Below are 18,643 nucleotides of genomic sequence, written 5' to 3'. Positions count from 1 at the left end.
TTTTTTAAAAAAATAATTAAAAAAGTATATAAAATCCCAAAAATAAAGAATGTGATTTGTAATGTATTTTTTAATATTCTTTATATTATGGTAAAGATCATAAATTATTTTGGTCATTAATTCTCACTTTCATATTTTTTGGAAAATTTTAAAAATACCCTTAAGCACTTTTAAAATTCACTTTTTTCACTAATTTTCAACTTCATTTGAATGTGTTTTGTTTTAAGCATTTTTTATATGTTTTTCATATTTTAGTAGATTTTTTTGTATCTTTTTTATTTTTGCAACAATTTATTGATTGCCCCGAGAGTTGCTCAGTTAGAACGGTTGAATCGGTCAGTTTACCAGTTAGGCCGGTTAAATCGCTTTCACTCCTATGTCCTGTTAACTGTTCTGATTCGATTTTGCGAATACTATTTTCGATAGTATTTAACGGTGCGCTTTACTTTGAATGTTTAAAGCCTCGGCTCTATACAAATCGTACCCTTTTTGAGATGCACCTTAATTATGCATTTTAAGGTGTTAACCTATATTAACTTTTTGTTCGATATCTTAAACCACAAAATTAGGTCCAAAAAGAATATTAAAAAAACTTAGGTCTAATGAACGTCGGAAAAAAAACAAAATTGAACAGGTCAAGGGTTTTAATGGGAGACACCCAAAAAAGTAAGGTCCATTTATGGTATTTAATGGTGAGGTTTGGCATAGGACTGTACACTCACAAATAATACAAAACGCCTCTCTCTCTCTCTCTCTCTCTCTCTCTACTCTATAGACAAACCCCTACTTTTTATACAACAAGAAACTTCCCCTCTCTCTCTAGACAAACTCTTGCTTTTTACCCCCACCACCTTGGTTCAGGTACCCCATTTACCTTTCTCTTTATACTGCTTACAAAAAGTAATATCCTGTTGCTATTTTATTAGTCTAGCTTCATTATCCACCAATTTTCTTAATCTTAATAAATCTGCTGAAATCCAGATTTTCCATTGCCCGTAATCTTAATAACTTCGGGCTCTTACAAGTTGGTGAGTTGATTGTTTATTGGTTTAACCTAAATAGCAATACCCATTTCCCCATTTTCAATTTTTCTTTATATGCTGTTAAAAATATAGGTTTTCCATGATTATGGTGTGAAATGTGTTTCAGGCAGGATATTACGAGTTGGGGTTTTTGCTGTTGTTTTCACCATTCGATATGTTTGTCCATTTCCCGTAATATTTTTTTTTCTCTAATAAAACTCAATGAAACGTATTCTTTTCTCTAATAAAACTCAATGAAACCTGAATCATCTCCATGGCCATAAAAAAAAACCGTCTATATGAATGGAATAAGCCTTATTTTGTTTCTTTTTAAATGTGGGGTTCGGTTTTGTGCGTTTTTCTATTACACTGATCTTAGTTTTGGACCCGTTTCTTATATTTTGAGATTACTCTTCAAACCCTGTAATAACTTCACTTTCCCATGATACTGCATTGAATGTTCACGAGTTGCTGGATTTCTGAGAATTATAATTAATTTTGTTTGGCTTTGTTGGGGCTTTTTCTGTTGTTTTCACGGTTCGTTATGTTTGTCCATTTCCCATAATATTTTATTTTCTCTAATGAAAACTCAATGAAACCTGAATCATCTCGATGGCCATAAAATGAACCATCTATATAAATGGAATAAGCCTTGTTTTGTTTCTTTTTAAATGTGGTGCTCGGTTTTGTGTGTTTTTCTATTACACTGATCTTAGTTTTGGACCCATTTCTTATACTTTGAGATTACTGTTCAAACCCTGTAATAACTTCATTTTCCCATGATTACTGCATTGAATGTGCATGAGTTGCTAGATTTCTGAGAATTATAATTAATTTTGTTTAGCTTTTTTCTTAGTGAATTTCGGCAAAAATGAGATGGGAAAGAGTGAAATTAAAGATGAAATTGAAGGAAATCCAACCACTGGAGGGGAGGAAATCTCCCGGTAGGAAAGGTGGTATTCTGGGGCCAGGAAAGAGATGGGGTCATACCTGCAATTCCATCAAAGGAGGGAGGTTTCTCTATGTTTTTGGAGGTTATGGCAAAGACAACTGTCAAACCAATGATGTTCATGTATTTGACACATGTGGGTAATGTCTCTCTGTTTATATTCATATTATTGTATTATTTATAAAATTTATGTGGTGGAATGATTTCCATGATTTGTTCCTTGGTTTCTTTTGTTGGTTCTTCTTTTTTATATATTTTGAGTTTGGTCATTCTTGCATGTGTTGTTTATTTTGCTGGGTACTGGGGTGCTATTTTCTTGGGCTTTACAGTGAAGCAAACATGGAGCAAGCCGATGGTGAAAGGCATACCGCCTTCCCCAAGAGACAGTCATAGCTGCACCACTGTTGGGAACAATTTATTTGTGTTTGGTGGTACAGATGGGAAGAACCCACTCAAGGATTTGCATATTCTCGATACAAGTAAGTTTTTTTTTTATCTGTATCCTCTGCTTATTTTAATTTTTACTCCTTAATTTTCCCTCCACGATATCATTGGAAATGGTCATTGATGATTTGAGTTATAATGGTTTTGTTAAGCTTATATCATCGGTTTGCTTGGTCCAGTTATATCCTATTCTATTATACAATTGAAGTATTTAACTTGCATTTCTTTCTATCCCAACTAAAAAAAAAAAAAGGAAAGAAAAACTCTGTTTTCTTTCATATTTCAACTTCTATGTCGAACTAGATAAACATTACGTAGAATGGATAAGTTCTTGACATGCAACCAAATGCCCATTAAGTTAATCATTGGCCAGCATGAATATGTACAAAAACGTGTCAATGTTGCGCGAATTTCATTGTATGGGCTGCTTGAATATTGTTTGGGGGTAATGGACATATTCTTATAAGTACAGATATGAGAAGCTAATTCTTATCCTGCCATGATGGGAAATTCTATGGGAAGTTCTATGGACCTCGTGAATGAAATTCTGCTCACTGAGCTTGAGAAGTTATTCTCATTGTTAACCCCAAAATTAAAGAAAAGGTTGTTCTCATAATTATCCAGTTGTGATGGGAAATTCTACAGTCTTTGCGAGTGAAACTGCAAATGCTATTTCAGCTGAACATCTTATGCTATGGGAAAACTATATGTGTTTTAATAACATCTTTACCAATTAGCCTTTTGTTACTATATATAACATGATGTACCATCTTCTCATATTATCAGTCCTTGTCGGAGGCCAGTGGAGAAACATGAAGCTGAGGATTTCCATATTGTTTTCGGTTTTTCCATCTAGTTTGGGTACATAAATCACCATTTTTTGTTTCTATTCGTTCTAGGTAACTCTTGTAGTTTTCCACTATGATAGTGGGGAATTGGGAATGGATGATTCTATTTTCATTGGTGCATGTTCTATGGCAAAATCCATTTTTACTAAGTTTGATTGCTTCATTAGGTCTTAATGTCCATTCTTAATGTCCTTGGTTCTTATTCATCAAATAATGAAATTCTTGAAAAATGAAAAAGAAGATAAATTTGGAATTCTTCCCCCTTTTCCGAATAACAGAGGTAAAAAAAGGGGCATGAGTCTATTCTCGTGCTTCTTTGGGTTGATAAAGCTAAATTTGACAAGGTGTTTGTATAGGCTGAGATTGGAACAGAGCCCTGAGGTTTCCTACTACCACTGGTTCATTTTTACAAAAAAAAAAGAAATGGGTCTATTTTCTTCTAACTGTAAGAAGTTAAAGGCCATGTTAATAATATGTGATTAGTAATGGTTGGCTAGTGGATATATTTTAATATTCATGCCAATTTTTTGTTACTTTGACATATTAACTACCCACTAACTGTACTGCATTTTATAGTTACCAACACATGGATGCAACCAAATTTGGTTGGTGATGGTCCTGATGCACGAGAAGGACACAGTGCAGCACTCATTGACAAGCGTCTTTTCATATTTGGAGGGTGTGGGAAGTCTCGCAATGAACCAGAAGAAGTATATTATAATGATCTATACATATTGGACACAGGTAGCATTCCCAATTTATGCCCCATCTGGTGTTGTGTGGATATCATATTGAAGTGCTTAGCTAAACAAATTATGGTTACTGTATTGGGAATGAATACTTAATCTGATGGACTACGGACTTCACAGTTCATTGGGTCATGATTGTCCGCTGAAATGATGGGTGGTAATGGAGAAAGAGATCAACTAAAACAGGATATGACCCCAAGGCACTATGATATTCCCCAACCCATTGGACAATAAAATACCTTTTATAGCCTTTGTTCTTGTCTACTTGCTAGTGTGATACTCTATATTTGACAGGGTTTGGCATGCTTAATTTCCCCCCTCCCCCCCCTTTTTCCTTCCATATTTAATTTCTAACATGGTTAAGTATTTACTTGCAGAGAGTTTTACTTGGAAGCGAGCTGTAACAAGTGGCATCCCTCCCTCTGCACGGGATAGCCATACTTGTTCATCTTGGAGGAACAAAATTATTGTGCTTGGTGGTGAAGATGCATCTGACTATTACCTTTCTGATGTTCATATACTAGATGCAGGTTATTCCCGTTCTCCTAATATTTGATTTTGATAATGGTACAAATTAAAAACCTTATGCATTATTGCCTTAAAATTAAACTCTTATGTGTTGCTTGATGATCATGTCTCCCCTTGGTTAAAAATACTTAGGAATTATTTGGTGACGGGATCTTGTTTGGGTTACCATATCTTCCCGTGTTTCCTTTTCTATTGCTATTGCGAACATATTTGATATGTTACTACTTTTTGCAACCTTCAGGAAGGTTGTGCTTGTGGTTCTTTGTTTAATTATCAGGAATTAAAATTTGTGTTTAACAATTTAGATTAACTGATTTTTGCAGACACTCTTGTTTGGAGGGAGCTTAACACATCAGGGCAGATGCTAGCTCCTCGTGCTGGTCATGCAACTGTTGCTCTTGGGAAGAAATTGTTTGTTTTCGGTGGCTTTACTGATGACCGCAACCTATATGATGATCTCCACGTGCTGGATGCGGGTATATATTTAGGGAAAGCATGCTATAATCCAGTGGCTTATCAAAGAAATAGTACATTGGTTTCATCAGTGTGCAGTGTCACAGTGGGCAGGAATGGAGAGAGACTGGAACCTACTCTGGGGTCGTCTACTTTTCCAGTGGATTCTACTCTCTGTCACCGTCAATCATTACCTTGGATGATGATGACTCCCATAGTCCCTGGGATTAGGGCATGGTGTCTTATTTCATCTAAGAGATATCAATTATTTTGTGCAGAATATTGTTAATTCATTTGGAGAAATTACATATATTTTTCAGTTTTTGTTTTGTTTTGTGAAATCCTTTTATGGCTAGGGTTTTCCAAACCTTATTCTGGTACATGGGTCCTTCATTCCCTTGTTTTGGGGTTAAAATAAATTTTTCTAATTTCAATTTATGTCTGAATCCATAGTTGTAGATTGATTTTGCATCTCATTTTGGTGATGGGGAAACTATTTTGTACCCAGCCAGGGTATTCACCATCTTTGCTCAACAATGATGGAGATTGGGCGTAACCTGAGTTAGTGTTTCTCATCCAGATTCATAGTTAGTCTATGCCATCTGTTGATGAGAATGGATGGTTGATGCCCCAGCTGTGCACTGTATGTTATATAGAGTCTACGTACAGAATCCATCGTCTTGATATTAATGGTGAAAGAAATACCAAGTATGTAATCTTCTTACTCTTTCACTAGACGAAATCAATGAGCTATTCTACGTGCCTTCATTTATCATTTTCTTTTTCTATTATTGACTCTTGCAGTTCTCAAAGGCTCCATTTATTATCGCTCTGCATCATTATGTTTAAATGAGTGTTTATGTACTACGTAATTGTTGAGGGATCAGGTACCCTTCCGAATTTTGGTTTTGCTGATAATCTCACTTCATTCAATTTGTGTTTGCAGAAACCGGTGTTTGGAATAAAATCTCTAATGTGGGCCAAGGGCCTTCATCCAGGTTTTCAGTTGCTGGAGATTGTTTGGATCCACGGAAGGGGGTTCTTGTGTTCATAGGAGGTTGCAATGAAAACCTCGAGGCCCTTGATGACATGTTTTACTTATACACCGGTATGGCCATTTCTTGTATCTTCTTAATGTGGATTTCCAATAAAAAAAGGATTGCCCTCTTATATGGGTTGTAGGAATAATAATCTGTCATGCTAGTTTTAGAACTTTTTTTTTAATTGTTTTGGAACTTCTAAACTATATTATGAACTTTACATTTGATAATTTGGTTAGGCTGCTCCTTTGACTTTTATTTTGTTTTCCTTCTTTCCATGTAGTATTTGGTGTAATTTTTCGTAGTTTTGGGTGCAAGTTTGAAAACACAAATTACAGTCGCAAGAAATGACAGTTTTTCTTTTTGGGAATCTTGCTTTCTTCATTGATCAAGTATAGAAGTACAAGTATGTCAGACAAATATTAGACGAGTTTCTAAACACCGTCCTTACTTGAAGGCCAAATGAAACAAAAACTAAAAAGAACACATAAAATATGAAATGAATTATCTTCAATTTTTCCTGAGATCTTGTAAACAATCCACAACTTGCCATTTTTTCGTCTAAAGTGCTAAAGGTTTTCTGAACTTGATAGGTTTTTCCTGTGTTTCTTCCCTCATCTTTTTGTCAACTCTTGGATCAAGCTTTTGGTGGTATTCTCTGGATTTTCTGAATTTATAAATTTATGCTATGGTGTAATTGCTGATTAATTATTTGATCAGAGAGAAAAAGCAATTCTGAAAAACCATACTGACTATAGCTTACACAGATATGTCTTCGGAAAATGGACGAGGTGACCAAAGGCCAGAAAAGTTCTCTCTTCGCAAGGAATTGAAGAGAAAGCGGCAACAGCAATATCTTCCTTCAAGCGGGTCTGAGAAAGATAAGGACGTGCGAAAGGTTGAGCTGACCCCTGATTCTTACCCATTGATGTCTCCGCCTATGTTTTCCCAAGCTGGTAATAAGACACTATTTCTTTAATGCAATACCTGTGTTTTGCTTCTGTATAGTGGCAGTTCATGCTTAATGTGTTGTATAATATGTGCTTAGTCTCATTATATTGCAACGGGGATCTTAAAAATAAGTTTACAAGTACCATTAGATGATTTCTCATGCAAGTATTGACTTAATGGAGAATATCAAGCTTCCAAATTGCTTTCTTTAAGGAACTTAAATGCCTTACACTGTCTATTGTTCGTTTGGTGGTTGTTATGAATGTCTTATTTTGTTGAATGTACTATGTTATGATGCAGCTATGGGGAAAGCCTCCTTATTTGAAGTAAAACCACCAGAAGAAAAGATATTTGAAGCCAAGATAACAGACATATTCCGTTATGGCTACAATATTGAGACTAATATTGACGGCAAGCCTTTGCGGGGCATATTATTTTCTTATGAGCCGAACTTTAGTCATGCTGCCCATGCCTACCTTAGTCGGTGAGTGTAAATGAGCCGCTGCCATGCTTATGATCATTTAGCCATGGTCTTGCCCAAGGAGTATTCTTCTCTATCCTTGGAGTCCTAATAGCAACAATTTTGTTCGTTTGTCGTCTGTTTCTTTTTGAGGGGAGACTAAGCTGGATTTTTAATCCCACCAAGTTAAAAATAAATAAACCACAGTTGATTTTCTGGTGCTCTAGAACACAAGCCAAGTTTCAAACCCTAGCTTGCCCACCTAGAAGAAAAAAATGTGTTCTTTCATGTTATTTAATTATTGTTTCATATATATATACCAGGAAAAAGATAGCTGGAGAGGCTGGTGCCAAGTTAAATGATGTCCACAAGCCAAAATTGAAGATTTCTAGAGCTGCCAAACAGGCAATGAAGCAATCAGATCAAAAGAAAGCAGCAGATGCCTCTCCTGTTTCAAGAACCCCTACTCAAGAATCACCTGGGGTTGCTCTTGCTTCTCACCCTCACACTTCTGCTCCCTCGAATGAGCCTCCTCAACGACATACAGTTAGTGTTATCTTTTATGTGTGCATGTGTTTGTGTGTGTGTGTGTGCATGTGTGTGCGTCTCTCTCTCTCTCTGAATGTTTGTCTAGGCATCATGCTATGATACACATAGATTACATTCAGTGTGCTCTATGCATCCCCAACCCTCCATGGTCAGCAACAGATGATGAGAATGAACCCATTCCTCTCAAATTTTTTGAAGAGGTGTTGATCACAATTGTCAGAGAGAGAGATACATGGTTAGTCTTTAAGTGTGCTCTCTTTTGCAGCAGACGCCAGAGACAGCTGGACCCACCCCAGCACCACAAAAGGAGTCGGAGCATAATGCAACCCAAGCGGAGACTCTTCCTCCTCCATCAGACCAGAGTACAAATTCAATCCCCTTATCTTTTCTCTCACTTTTCGTATATTTGTTCTAAATTAAATTTATGCTAACATCTAAATGTATGTGCATGATCAATGAAAAAAAATGCAGACACACACACACCCTCCTGTGTTGATTAGCTGCCGTGCAAACACACACATGAATAATGTTAATAGAAGGGGAAAAAAAAAATGGAAAATTTTATTACCCTTGTTCACTTCAAGAAATTTCTTATACATATATTTCTTAGGATTAAATTTGGTTTCAATAGTCAATTACTGGTGTAGCAAATTCCCTCAGGAAAACACCCACTTGGGATGATTTAACTGAATATGGGTTTTTGCCCGAGGGAGCAATATACAACTTGCTTCCACAGAAGCAGGCAAAATTTTTTATTTTTTTTCTATCTACTAATTTATTTCCATAAATTTTCTTTGTTCTAGAAATTGTATGGAAATGTAATAATGAGGATGGGATATTTTGGTTCAGGAAGACAAACAAGAAGGGGAGGGGAAATTTTGCCATGTTGGTTAACAGTTTTACCTTTTTAAGTTCTAACCTCGCAATTTATTCTGAAAATTTTCTAGAAATCGAATGTAATTAATTGCATTTGTGATGACATTCATGGTTTCATGATACTTATAATTTGAGATTTTGCAGCAAAAATCAGTGACCAACATCCAGTCATAGAAGCCCACGGAGAAGAGAAATCCAGCCAGCCTTCCTTGCCCTAAAAAGCACGTCTTTAGAATTTATAAAGGGGAAGTCGAAGGGAAAAACCAAAAAGAAAGAGAGAAAATGGTGGTTTTCCAAATTTAAAGATTCGAACCTGTATGGGTTTCTTCTCCAGAAAATCCAAGCATTCCACCGAGAAGGTGATGTAGGCTGTGACAGGGCCTGTTTTGGGGGGGGGGGTGTTTTGTGAGGGCTAGTTTTTGGCTGTTCTTAAGCTTCTGAATGTTTGTATATGATTTCTCTTTTATGAACTTGTGGTAGTTAGTGATATACAAATTTCGACTTTTCCTTTTGTTTTATGGTTTCCTGTTGATTACTACTGGTTGCTTTTTGGTGATGTGCAGCTTTAGAATAAATGTTTTTAAAAGCAGGAACTCATGATCTGTTAAACCTAGTGATATACAAATTTCCAATTTTCCTTTTATGGTTTCCTTTTGATTACTACTGCTTTCTTTTTGGTGATGTGCAGCTTTAGAATAAATGTTTTTAAAAGCTGGAACTCATGATCTGTTAAAGCAAGTAGGATCACCTCCGAGGGTTTTTTTTTTTTTTTTAATAAGAATGGAACTAGAGACATTGTGCTACGAAAACCCATACCGTCTCTACGGTCTTGACCCAAGGCCTCAAATTAATGAAAGAAAAGGCAAAAAAACTCCCATTTTCTCAAAATCAATTGAAAAACTAAGATCTCTTGAAGGTCCCATCGGAGGATAAACATAATAAGTCTAAAATACAAACCTGTGATCACCATAATCCGTTTCCTTTCCAAAAGATCCACTGAATGATGCTGTTGTACAATTCTGGCTCAAAACCGCCAATATCTTGACTTTGATCTCCACAACTCGTGAAATTGGAAAAAGACAAACCCCAAACTTTCAAGCACATTATTTTGTCGAATTGAGGTTCTAATGCAAAAGTAATGGTATAGATCTTTTAGGGCAGTGAAAACGAGGGAGGAAGAACTGGAATTGAGGTTCTAATGCAAAACTAATAGTATAGATCTTTTAGAGCAGGGAAAAGGAGGGAGAAAAAACTGATAAAAAAGGAGGATGGTTGTTGGGGTAAAAAAAAATTAGATAAAAAACACTTATTTTTGGATGGGTTGCTTGATTTTAGAGATGGCAAATTTATCAAATTACTGATGAGATATAAACAATTTAACACTGTTTCTATTTATTTGATTTAATTTAAAATACCCATAAAAGAACATATGATCATAACAAATTACTGATGAGATATAGACAATTTAACAATGTTTCTATATTAGTTAATTTAATTTAAAATACCCATAAAAAAACATATGATCAAAAGAATAATTGTAAAAGGGAAGAATGCTAAATAATACATCCTTTATAAGTACTGTGGTAAATTTTCTTTAAAGAAAATCAATTAATTCTCACGAGGAAAAATGTATATAAAAATAAATGGAATTTTGTTTTCACAAATTTTGTTTTATATTTTTTATAGGTAAGAGTTATTTGGACGTACAGATGCCTCAAATTTTATATCCGTCCAATATATACAAAAAATTAAAATTAAAATACTCCAAACCATCCACTCAAAGATCTAATGTTAGTGCAGTAGTGTTAAGGTGAGTTTCAAGGGTGTTTCGATCATTTTATGTTTTCTAAAAGCATATTTTATGTTTGTCACAAGTGCATGAAGGGAAGAAGCATGGACGCCCCAGATTTTAGCTTAATCCAATGCATAGAAACTGCAGTAAAATTGAAATAATTAAATATGTATTCTACCGTCGATGAGGTTATTATATTGTCCAAATTATTTTTCAATATTTTTGATAGGTACATGAAAGTGAAACATAAAGAAGCCCAAAATTTTAGCTCACTTTGATGTATAAAAAAAATAAAATTGAAATATTTGGTCATGCTCTCACCTAATCCAAAATTGATTTTTTTTATGTAATAAAGAGCATCCATTTCAGTAAGGAAAAAGTTTATATAGAGACTTGGCTCTAAAAAATCAAATTTGAGCCTACCTTAAAAACTACATTAGAAGAGGTAACAATCAAATTTGAGCTTACTTCAAAAATTTCATTAAAAGATAGTTGTTTTGATGCCCAAATATCTTCAAATTGATCATCTTGACATCAAGATGCATAGATATAAAACAAAATGGATTTCAAGTTTTTGAAATAATGTATTTTGTAACGCATTTTTAGACCATCAAATTTCAAGATTTTCAAGTTTTTATAGATATATCAATATACACTATTTTTGAAGTTTTAAACTTTATAAATAAATATAAAAATATATTCTAAGGTTATCACAAAGATTTCCAATATTGCAACCATATTGCTCGACACCATTTGAAGGTAAAATATTACCATCTCAGTAACAAAAACTTCAAGGGACGGTTCCAATTGGAAATTTCAGTTTAAACCAATCAAACATTCTTTTCCAAGGGAAAAGTTTGTATAAGATTGCAATCTTAAAATGCAGAATCCATCATAATAGGCTGTTTTGAAATTGGAAAACCCTCTAATAATATATAAAAAGAAAAGATTTCAGTCCCAAAATAATATATAAAAAAAAAAGATTTCCAATCCCAAAAAAATAGTGCACCTTGCAACATATTATCTAGATCACCTAATTTCAAAATTCTTTTTTTTTTTGTTGAAAAAGTAAGATTTTCATATGTTTATAGATTTACTTGATTTAAACCATTTTTTAGGTTTAAAATTTTATAATTAGAGATGAAAATGGATTTCCCAGGCTAAGAATTTTTTACATCAAAATTTCATCTTATGATAAAATTAGTTGGTACACCTTTGATTGTTTAAAGTCGCAGTATCCTGCAAACCACACCCATTTTCTAAAAACCACATAATTCTAGAGTCCATACACGTAAACCAAACACTATTTTTATATTGCTAGGTAGTCAAATTCTCTATTTTCAAAGTTTCAGAATTACAAATTTCCAATTTTGATTCCAGGTTTTAGCTGTCAAACTTCCCCATTCTCCAATCAGTCAGCTACCTTCCAATTTCCAAGTCATTTGAATAATTTCAACGACACGAGTTCTCTGTCTAAATTTGTTTTAACTTGAAGTTCCTTACTAATGAAACTATGCAACAAGTTTTCTCCAAGAGCCTGTGTCTCTCTCTAACATATGCTTCCTGCAATTGGGCGCCAAAAGGGAGGAGTTGAAAACACCTCGCACCATAACCACTCGCACTTTGATCTGAAACTTAACCAAACTTTATCTCACTCTAACAAAAAGAAAAAAAAAAAAAACACAGATGGTGATACTACTTGATAATATCAGTCAGAGAACCTAATTCGATTTTCATCAAATAAAGAACCAACTTAGGCTTTTTCAAGGGCCTCCCAAATGGGTCTAGAGCTAATGATATATAATTTCAAGCATTGTTGCCATATATTACATCAAATAAACACCCACAAGATTTTTAGAGAAACATAATAAAACTGCAAATGTTCTTGTCTACTGTCGAGACAACGGAAAACACTTGCAGATTGCGAGACAGCAACTCTTCAGTTGCTGCCACCATTACCAAAGAGATAACCAAGAGAGGAGCCTCCACCAGGGGCTGAGTGCACCTTGGTAGAAGGCCGATCCTGCACAAATATACAATTCAGTTTAATTCTCTCTCTCTCTGCACAAAAATACAATTCAGTTTAATTCTCTCTCTCTCTCTCTCTCTCTCTCTCACGATCGCAATCGCGATCTTGATCTCGATCTCGAGACACACAGTTAAAGGAAAGGAATAGATAGTAAATCACTGAATGTGTCCAAATAAATGATAATAACTATATAACAATGAAGAGAACAAATTTCATCTGTTTCACATTCAAAGTTGCATCATAGGCACGAAAAATGGCGCTTTCAGTCGAACCCAACTTATTTGTGCACAAAAAAACCATTACCTTTTCTCTTGGCTATAGAAAATCTGGGGGCATGTTCAATATGAATATGAAAATGAATAAGACCAAGTAATCTTAATTGTCATATTTAAGCATTAATTATTGTTCAAGAATTAATACATTCTTTCAGAAAAAAAAAACAATGAAAAATTAAAAGACCCGTATTAAGAAAATATTCTTTCCCTTTTTTGTTCAGTCCTGCAATAATTAAACACATTAATTTTAAAAATTTGGTATAATTATCCCAGTACTGGTAAAGAATAATCAAATTGACAATGGAAAACCATGTTAACTTGGTCAGCACCATCCATTTATTCTCGTTGGCTCATACTAAGCTTGTTTCGTAAACTCCACTTGTTGGCTCCACTCGTTGCAGAAACCAACCTGCTTCGCTTGAAACAATGGACAGTAACAGAGAGAGAGAGAGAGAGAGACCCACCAGAACAGAATACATCCCACTAGTCAGCCAGCTTTCTCCATCGCCATCCATCATTTCATTATCAATAATTTCATTAAATGGAGATGACCCCGTAGAGTATGGTTTCTCCATGGTCCATAATCCCCCCCAAACTACAGGGAAAGTTTAAGAGTACAGATAAATCACTGTTGGACCTTGAAATAATGAGTGGTGACTGAGAGGGCGGACCCACCATTACTGTTATCTCCGAAATTGGTGGGTATCCCAGTACTCTACTCCATTTCCATGGATGGTGATGATGATGCTATTGATTATGATTCTTCCATAGTCCATCATATTATTATACTTGACTAGAATGTTCCGAAAGTGTGCTAAAGTTTCATGTGAATCATCAAAAGTTTTTCCATCATTCCGTTAGTGATAGTGACCCAAACTTCCAAAAGTTATGGTAACTTCCAAAAGTTATGGTTTTTTCATAATCCATTCTGTTATAGTATGCCGCTCTTGTCAAATACTCATTAGAAAGTTATGAAAGTCACCAACAGTTCCGTATAAATTATAAGCATGTATGTTTACTTTGGTAGACCGCAACTCTTGTCAAATACTCATTAGAAAGTTATGAAAGTCACCAACAGTTCCGTATGAATTATAAGCATATGTTTACTTTGTATAATGAGAGAGAGAGAGAGAGAGAGAGGTTCCAAATACCGTAATGAAGTTGCCACTGTTTTGGCCCTCAGCACGGAAGTAGTTGTTGGCAGTGTTGCCATGGATGCCTGCAGGAACCTGCTTCGAGCTATCAACAGTTGGTGGGGGGCCTGAGGTTGGCTTCTGGGCCAGCCCACCATTGCCAGCACCGTTGGGCTGAGGTGGTGGCGTGTGACTGACTGGAGCTGCAGGCTTTGGGGACTCGCCATTGCTCCCAAAGAGGTAGCCCAATGAGCTCTGGCCCCCTCCACTACTCACCCCACGACCCATTCTCTCTCTAGAAGCCCCTTGTTGGATCTGCATGAAATTTTCCATTCCTTATCAGCAGCTAATTGTCTCTTGTTCGGTCTGATGGGTACGGTTGTCTTTTGTTTCCTTTATTACAGGTAGAACAGTCTGGTTAGGTGTAGTTTGATATCACAGTCTTGTTCCTTTTGGCAGCGTGCAGTAGTTTTTTTATATTAATCTGGGTATAATAGTATTTTTTCCTCTTCATTGGCAAGTTCGGTTAAAGGTTATGTTCAAAGAGTAGAGGTTCAGTCCTTCATTCTTCAAAAAGGAAAAAGAAAAGAAAAAGTAGAGGATGAGTTAGCGTTGGACATAGGGAAAAATGAGCTTCAAGGTATCAACTAACAACTTCCAGGTAGCAACAAGTTCCTTTGAATTGAGATCTAAGCTCAAATCCAGAGAATAGTAATTCCCGTTGTTAGTTTACATGGCATTATTATCAAGGTTACAATAGTCATTCGAGCCATTGATTGTTATGACATTCACATCAAGATCATAATAGTAGTCTTATGAGACTTGAAGGGTATCATACTCCTTTAATGGTAGTTAGTCACAGGTAGGTCAGTCACTATTAAAATCAAGTAGACATTTACTATGACACTAGACAAACCAGTTTTAATAGTGTAATTCAGGGCCACACCCCTGTTAGCATGAGTATGTAGAGTGCAAAAAACTGACAAAGACAGTACATACATATCAAATTTTACAAGGGCACGCTTTTATTTAAAGGAAATTAACAAAAATAAATAAATAGAAAAGTTAGTGTCCAACCATTAGCCCTTATGTGCACTGGTTGGTAGAAAAGAAGCAAGATTAAATTATACTGCTCTCTTTCTACTTTTTAGAAAAATGCAAAAAAGGAAAAAAAAAAAATTTTTTTTGAAAGAATGGTCTTTGGTATGGTTATTTGTTTTTTCCAGGTGGGTTGTGGTGGGAGAGTGGGTTTCATCAAGCTTTAAAAACTAGAAAGATAGGATATGCCAGAACAATCAATCATATCAGTCATTTCCCTTTCTTCTAGCCCACTTATTCAACGCACATGTGTATCACTAAACGTGTGTTTGATTGGTGGAAGAGGGGGCTGCCAAAGCCGCCCCTTCCATGCTTTTATTAGCATGGAAGGGGTGGCTTCTATGAAACAACATCAAAATATGTTCTTTCATGCACTGCTGGAAACTGCAAGCTCTACTTTGCGGCTTCCAATGGGGTGTGATCAAACACAGGAGGCAGATTTTGGTGGAACTCGGGTCTCCCACTCCCAAAAAGTTCTATCAATCCAACACACCCTACACTCACAACAATCATTCATAATCTGCTTGAATGTAAAGTTAACATTATCATCAAAGCCTTTTCCCAACTAATTAGGGTCGGCTTGCTTGAATGTAAAGTACCATGCCTAAATGGAATTAATCACATAAGGATGTACAAGTTTTAAAAAGGATTTTACACATATTCACAATTATAGAGGCGCATGACTAAAATTCACTTAAAATGCTATGTTATTCTATCCACAGCAGATATCAAATAATAGATCCCTTCAAAATGGAGAAGTAACTCATCAAATCAGTAACAAGAAATCAAAGACTAGTCATGAAAGTAGAGAAAATCATGACCAATTTAAATGCATGATGCATCAATATATGTAACAAAAGACTTCAAAAAGATGACAAAGCCACATTCACTAGTTATACAAATGCATAAGTTATTAATGCCACACCATGTGTAAGAAACAAATACAACCAATATTCAGAAAATTCCATCATACCAGCACCAATATTGTGCCATATATTTCAAGCACAAATACGCATGAACACCCAGATCGACCAAAACATTAGTTTCAGTAAATTTACAAAGTACATATCTCTTTAACACTCCAAAAGATAAAGAGCATTTACGATCTTCAACAAGATTATCCAGTTATCCATGTCTAATGTATCGAAATACTTATCAAAATGGATTTTTTCACACAATCTTCAAGGAAAACTATAGGACAAGAATATTCATCTTAATTTACCAATATGCATCAACATACATAAAGATTCAAGTTACAGTAAAAAATAGTCGTTGAAATCTCATGTTTCAACGATAAAAATACATAAAAACCCAAATATTAGCCATGACATCCTTCTATTTCAGACCAAATCCATTTAAGAAATGAGGATATTTCTCAGATCAGGCAATCAGAACAAATATCATCACTCAAGAGATCGATAATGTAAGTCATAGAAGCAATGAAACCCATTTAAGAACTCTTTTTCCAAGATACTTTGCAGCTGCATGCATTGACAAAATTACACGAATTTCAAGTCAATTATTTAAGCCTTAGGGAACATAGACCACCATTTTGACTTTGTCATAGAGATATTTTGCAGGAAAAGTCCGATTCATAAAAAAATAGCCACAATTTCAAAGGAATTCCCAACCCTAAGAAGAACAGGACACCAACTGTAGAGCTCATTTATGAAAGATTTCGTATAGAAAAGGATCCAAAATTGAGTTCCTAGAGAGAACAAATCACTATTTTAGACCTATAGTTTTCAAGAGCCTGCGATGCTAAACTGCTGAATGACATGTGAACAGTCAAAGGTGAGAAGGTGTCATAGACCTCATAAGATGCCATTTCAAACCTAGATTTAATAGTTCTTCACAAAAGAAATAATGCAGTGAAAGAGCAGCAGTAGCATCAAGCAGAGCAAAAATCCAAGCATTTTAGCCCTGGCTTTCATGAGATTTGATGCATAAATGCCAAACAACAATTTTTTTTCACAACCAAAATCCAAACTCTCACAGAGAACAAAACACCATTTTAGAGTTAAACACCATTTTAGAGTTATTCTCCAATATATTTATCGGCTGATTAACAAACAGGCCATCAGAAAAGCCCTAAAGCCCTAAACTATAGAGTACTTCATCTTTTACTTATTTTCGCACAGATTCTCAGAAAAAAGAAATGGAGAGCCAAATCACATGGAAATTAAGTAAAGTGAGCCAAAATGAAGCAAAAAATGACATCGTAGGCCAATTTCACCTAGTTTCAAGGGATTTTTACCTATAAATGACGTGAAAATGAGAATTTAAAGAGAAAATGAGAATTTGAAGAAAAAATGAGATCAGTGACCGCTTACCTCGATCTGTTATGCCGGATCTGAGAGATGAAGAAGATGAGAAGAGCTTTTCCTGTTCCTCCTGTTACTCTTTGAATTGAAGATAGAGAAAGAGAGACATGGGGGCTTAAAATGAGAAAATGATAGGTGAGACCGACACTTATATATGGCTAAATAATTTGAAATTTGACGATAAAAGGCCCTAAAACTTTATATATTGACATGCGTACCCATAATTTTAAGATGATTATTTTGCCCCTGGTCGGTGATTTGAGGCGTTTGTATATCTACTTTTATCCGCGATTGTGTACAACGAGATTATTTATTTGTTTTACAAAGAATCACAATTATTTTTGGCCCATGAACTCTATGAAAGTACGAGAACTTTTATTTTGAATTTTGAGCTAAAATAATAATATATCCTCGACCATTTGATTTTCGAATCTAACTGTCAACGATGATTGTGACCTCCATATATCAACAACAATATTCATAAAATCGAACCGGAATGGTTAATCGGACATGAGCCCGGAAACCGTTTAACCGACCTAACCAGTAAACCAGCCGATTCGATCATTTTAATCGAACAAGTCTAAGGCAGTCAAAAAAGTGTAGAAAAAATACAAAAGATTAAAAAGAAAAATCCACTAAAATATGAAAAGCATATAAAGAATTATTAAAATACATTCAAATGAAGTTAAAAATTAATGAAAAAAATAAATTGCAACGAATCGATTTTTGAAGTAAAGTGAGTATTAATAACGAAAACAAATTTAATCTTTATCATAATGTAAAGAATATTAAAAAGTATATTATAAACCAAATTCTTTATTTTTAAGAATTTATATACATTTTTTTTTAAATTTTTAAAATACTGGTAGAGTACCAAAACTGCCCTAAATCGAAACCGGGCAGTTGGCGGTTAGATCGCCCGATTTTTCTAACAATGATCTCATTATATACATTTTTTTTCTCCCTACTCTATTGTGGTGCGTCTCTCTCTCCTTTTCTGTCTCCCTAATTACGATGCATCTCTCTCAATTTGATACCCATCTCTCTCTTATGTTTTTTCTCACTAATTGATCTCTCTCTATTGAGATGCATCCCTCTATTCATCTGTCCCCCTAATTTAAAA

At 35.0% G+C, this 18,643-nt stretch overlaps 2 protein-coding genes across 17 annotated transcripts; one reads left to right on the top strand and one right to left on the bottom strand.

Moving 5' to 3' along the window:
* The first annotated feature begins 673 nt into the window (after window positions 1-673).
* Window positions 674-9,385, top strand: LOC18446265 (uncharacterized). Of its 16 annotated transcripts, none has more exons than XM_088848579.1 (13): window positions 713-861; window positions 982-1,028; window positions 1,879-2,107; window positions 2,301-2,450; window positions 3,840-4,007; window positions 4,390-4,542; window positions 4,864-5,016; window positions 5,940-6,101; window positions 6,801-6,989; window positions 7,285-7,468; window positions 7,768-7,990; window positions 8,262-8,355; window positions 9,014-9,385. In XM_088848579.1, exons 3-13 carry the CDS (start codon window positions 1,894-1,896, stop codon window positions 9,085-9,087), a joined length of 1,764 nt encoding a protein of 587 aa, XP_088704705.1. In that variant the 5' UTR covers window positions 713-861; window positions 982-1,028; window positions 1,879-1,893; the 3' UTR covers window positions 9,088-9,385. The 16 variants fall into 16 exon arrangements, with proteins under 16 accessions (XP_088704704.1, XP_020530473.1, XP_088704705.1 ...); XM_020674815.2 differs by having other exon boundaries at window positions 8,259-8,355; XM_088848584.1 differs by having other exon boundaries at window positions 715-861; window positions 1,867-2,107.
* A 3,035-nt stretch (window positions 9,386-12,420) lies between these two features.
* On the bottom strand, window positions 12,421-17,642 carry SP1L2 (SPIRAL1-like2). Its single transcript, XM_088848585.1, has 3 exons — window positions 17,530-17,642; window positions 14,117-14,413; window positions 12,421-12,684 (listed from the first exon to the last, which is right to left on the bottom strand). The coding sequence occupies exons 2-3, from the start codon at window positions 14,384-14,386 to the stop codon at window positions 12,601-12,603; spliced, it is 354 nt and encodes a 117-aa protein (XP_088704711.1). The 5' UTR covers window positions 14,387-14,413; window positions 17,530-17,642; the 3' UTR covers window positions 12,421-12,600.
* Between the last annotated feature and the right edge of the window lie 1,001 nt (window positions 17,643-18,643).

This window comes from Amborella trichopoda, chromosome 10, assembly GCF_054954075.1.
Source record: "Amborella trichopoda isolate Santa Cruz 75 chromosome 10, AtrichopodaSantaCruz75HAP2 v2.0, whole genome shotgun sequence".
In the NCBI taxonomy this organism is placed as follows: Eukaryota; Viridiplantae; Streptophyta; class Magnoliopsida; order Amborellales; family Amborellaceae; genus Amborella; species Amborella trichopoda.
The sequence above is the reverse complement of the archived record's forward strand: the minus strand, read 5'-3'. Positions and strand labels throughout refer to the sequence as shown.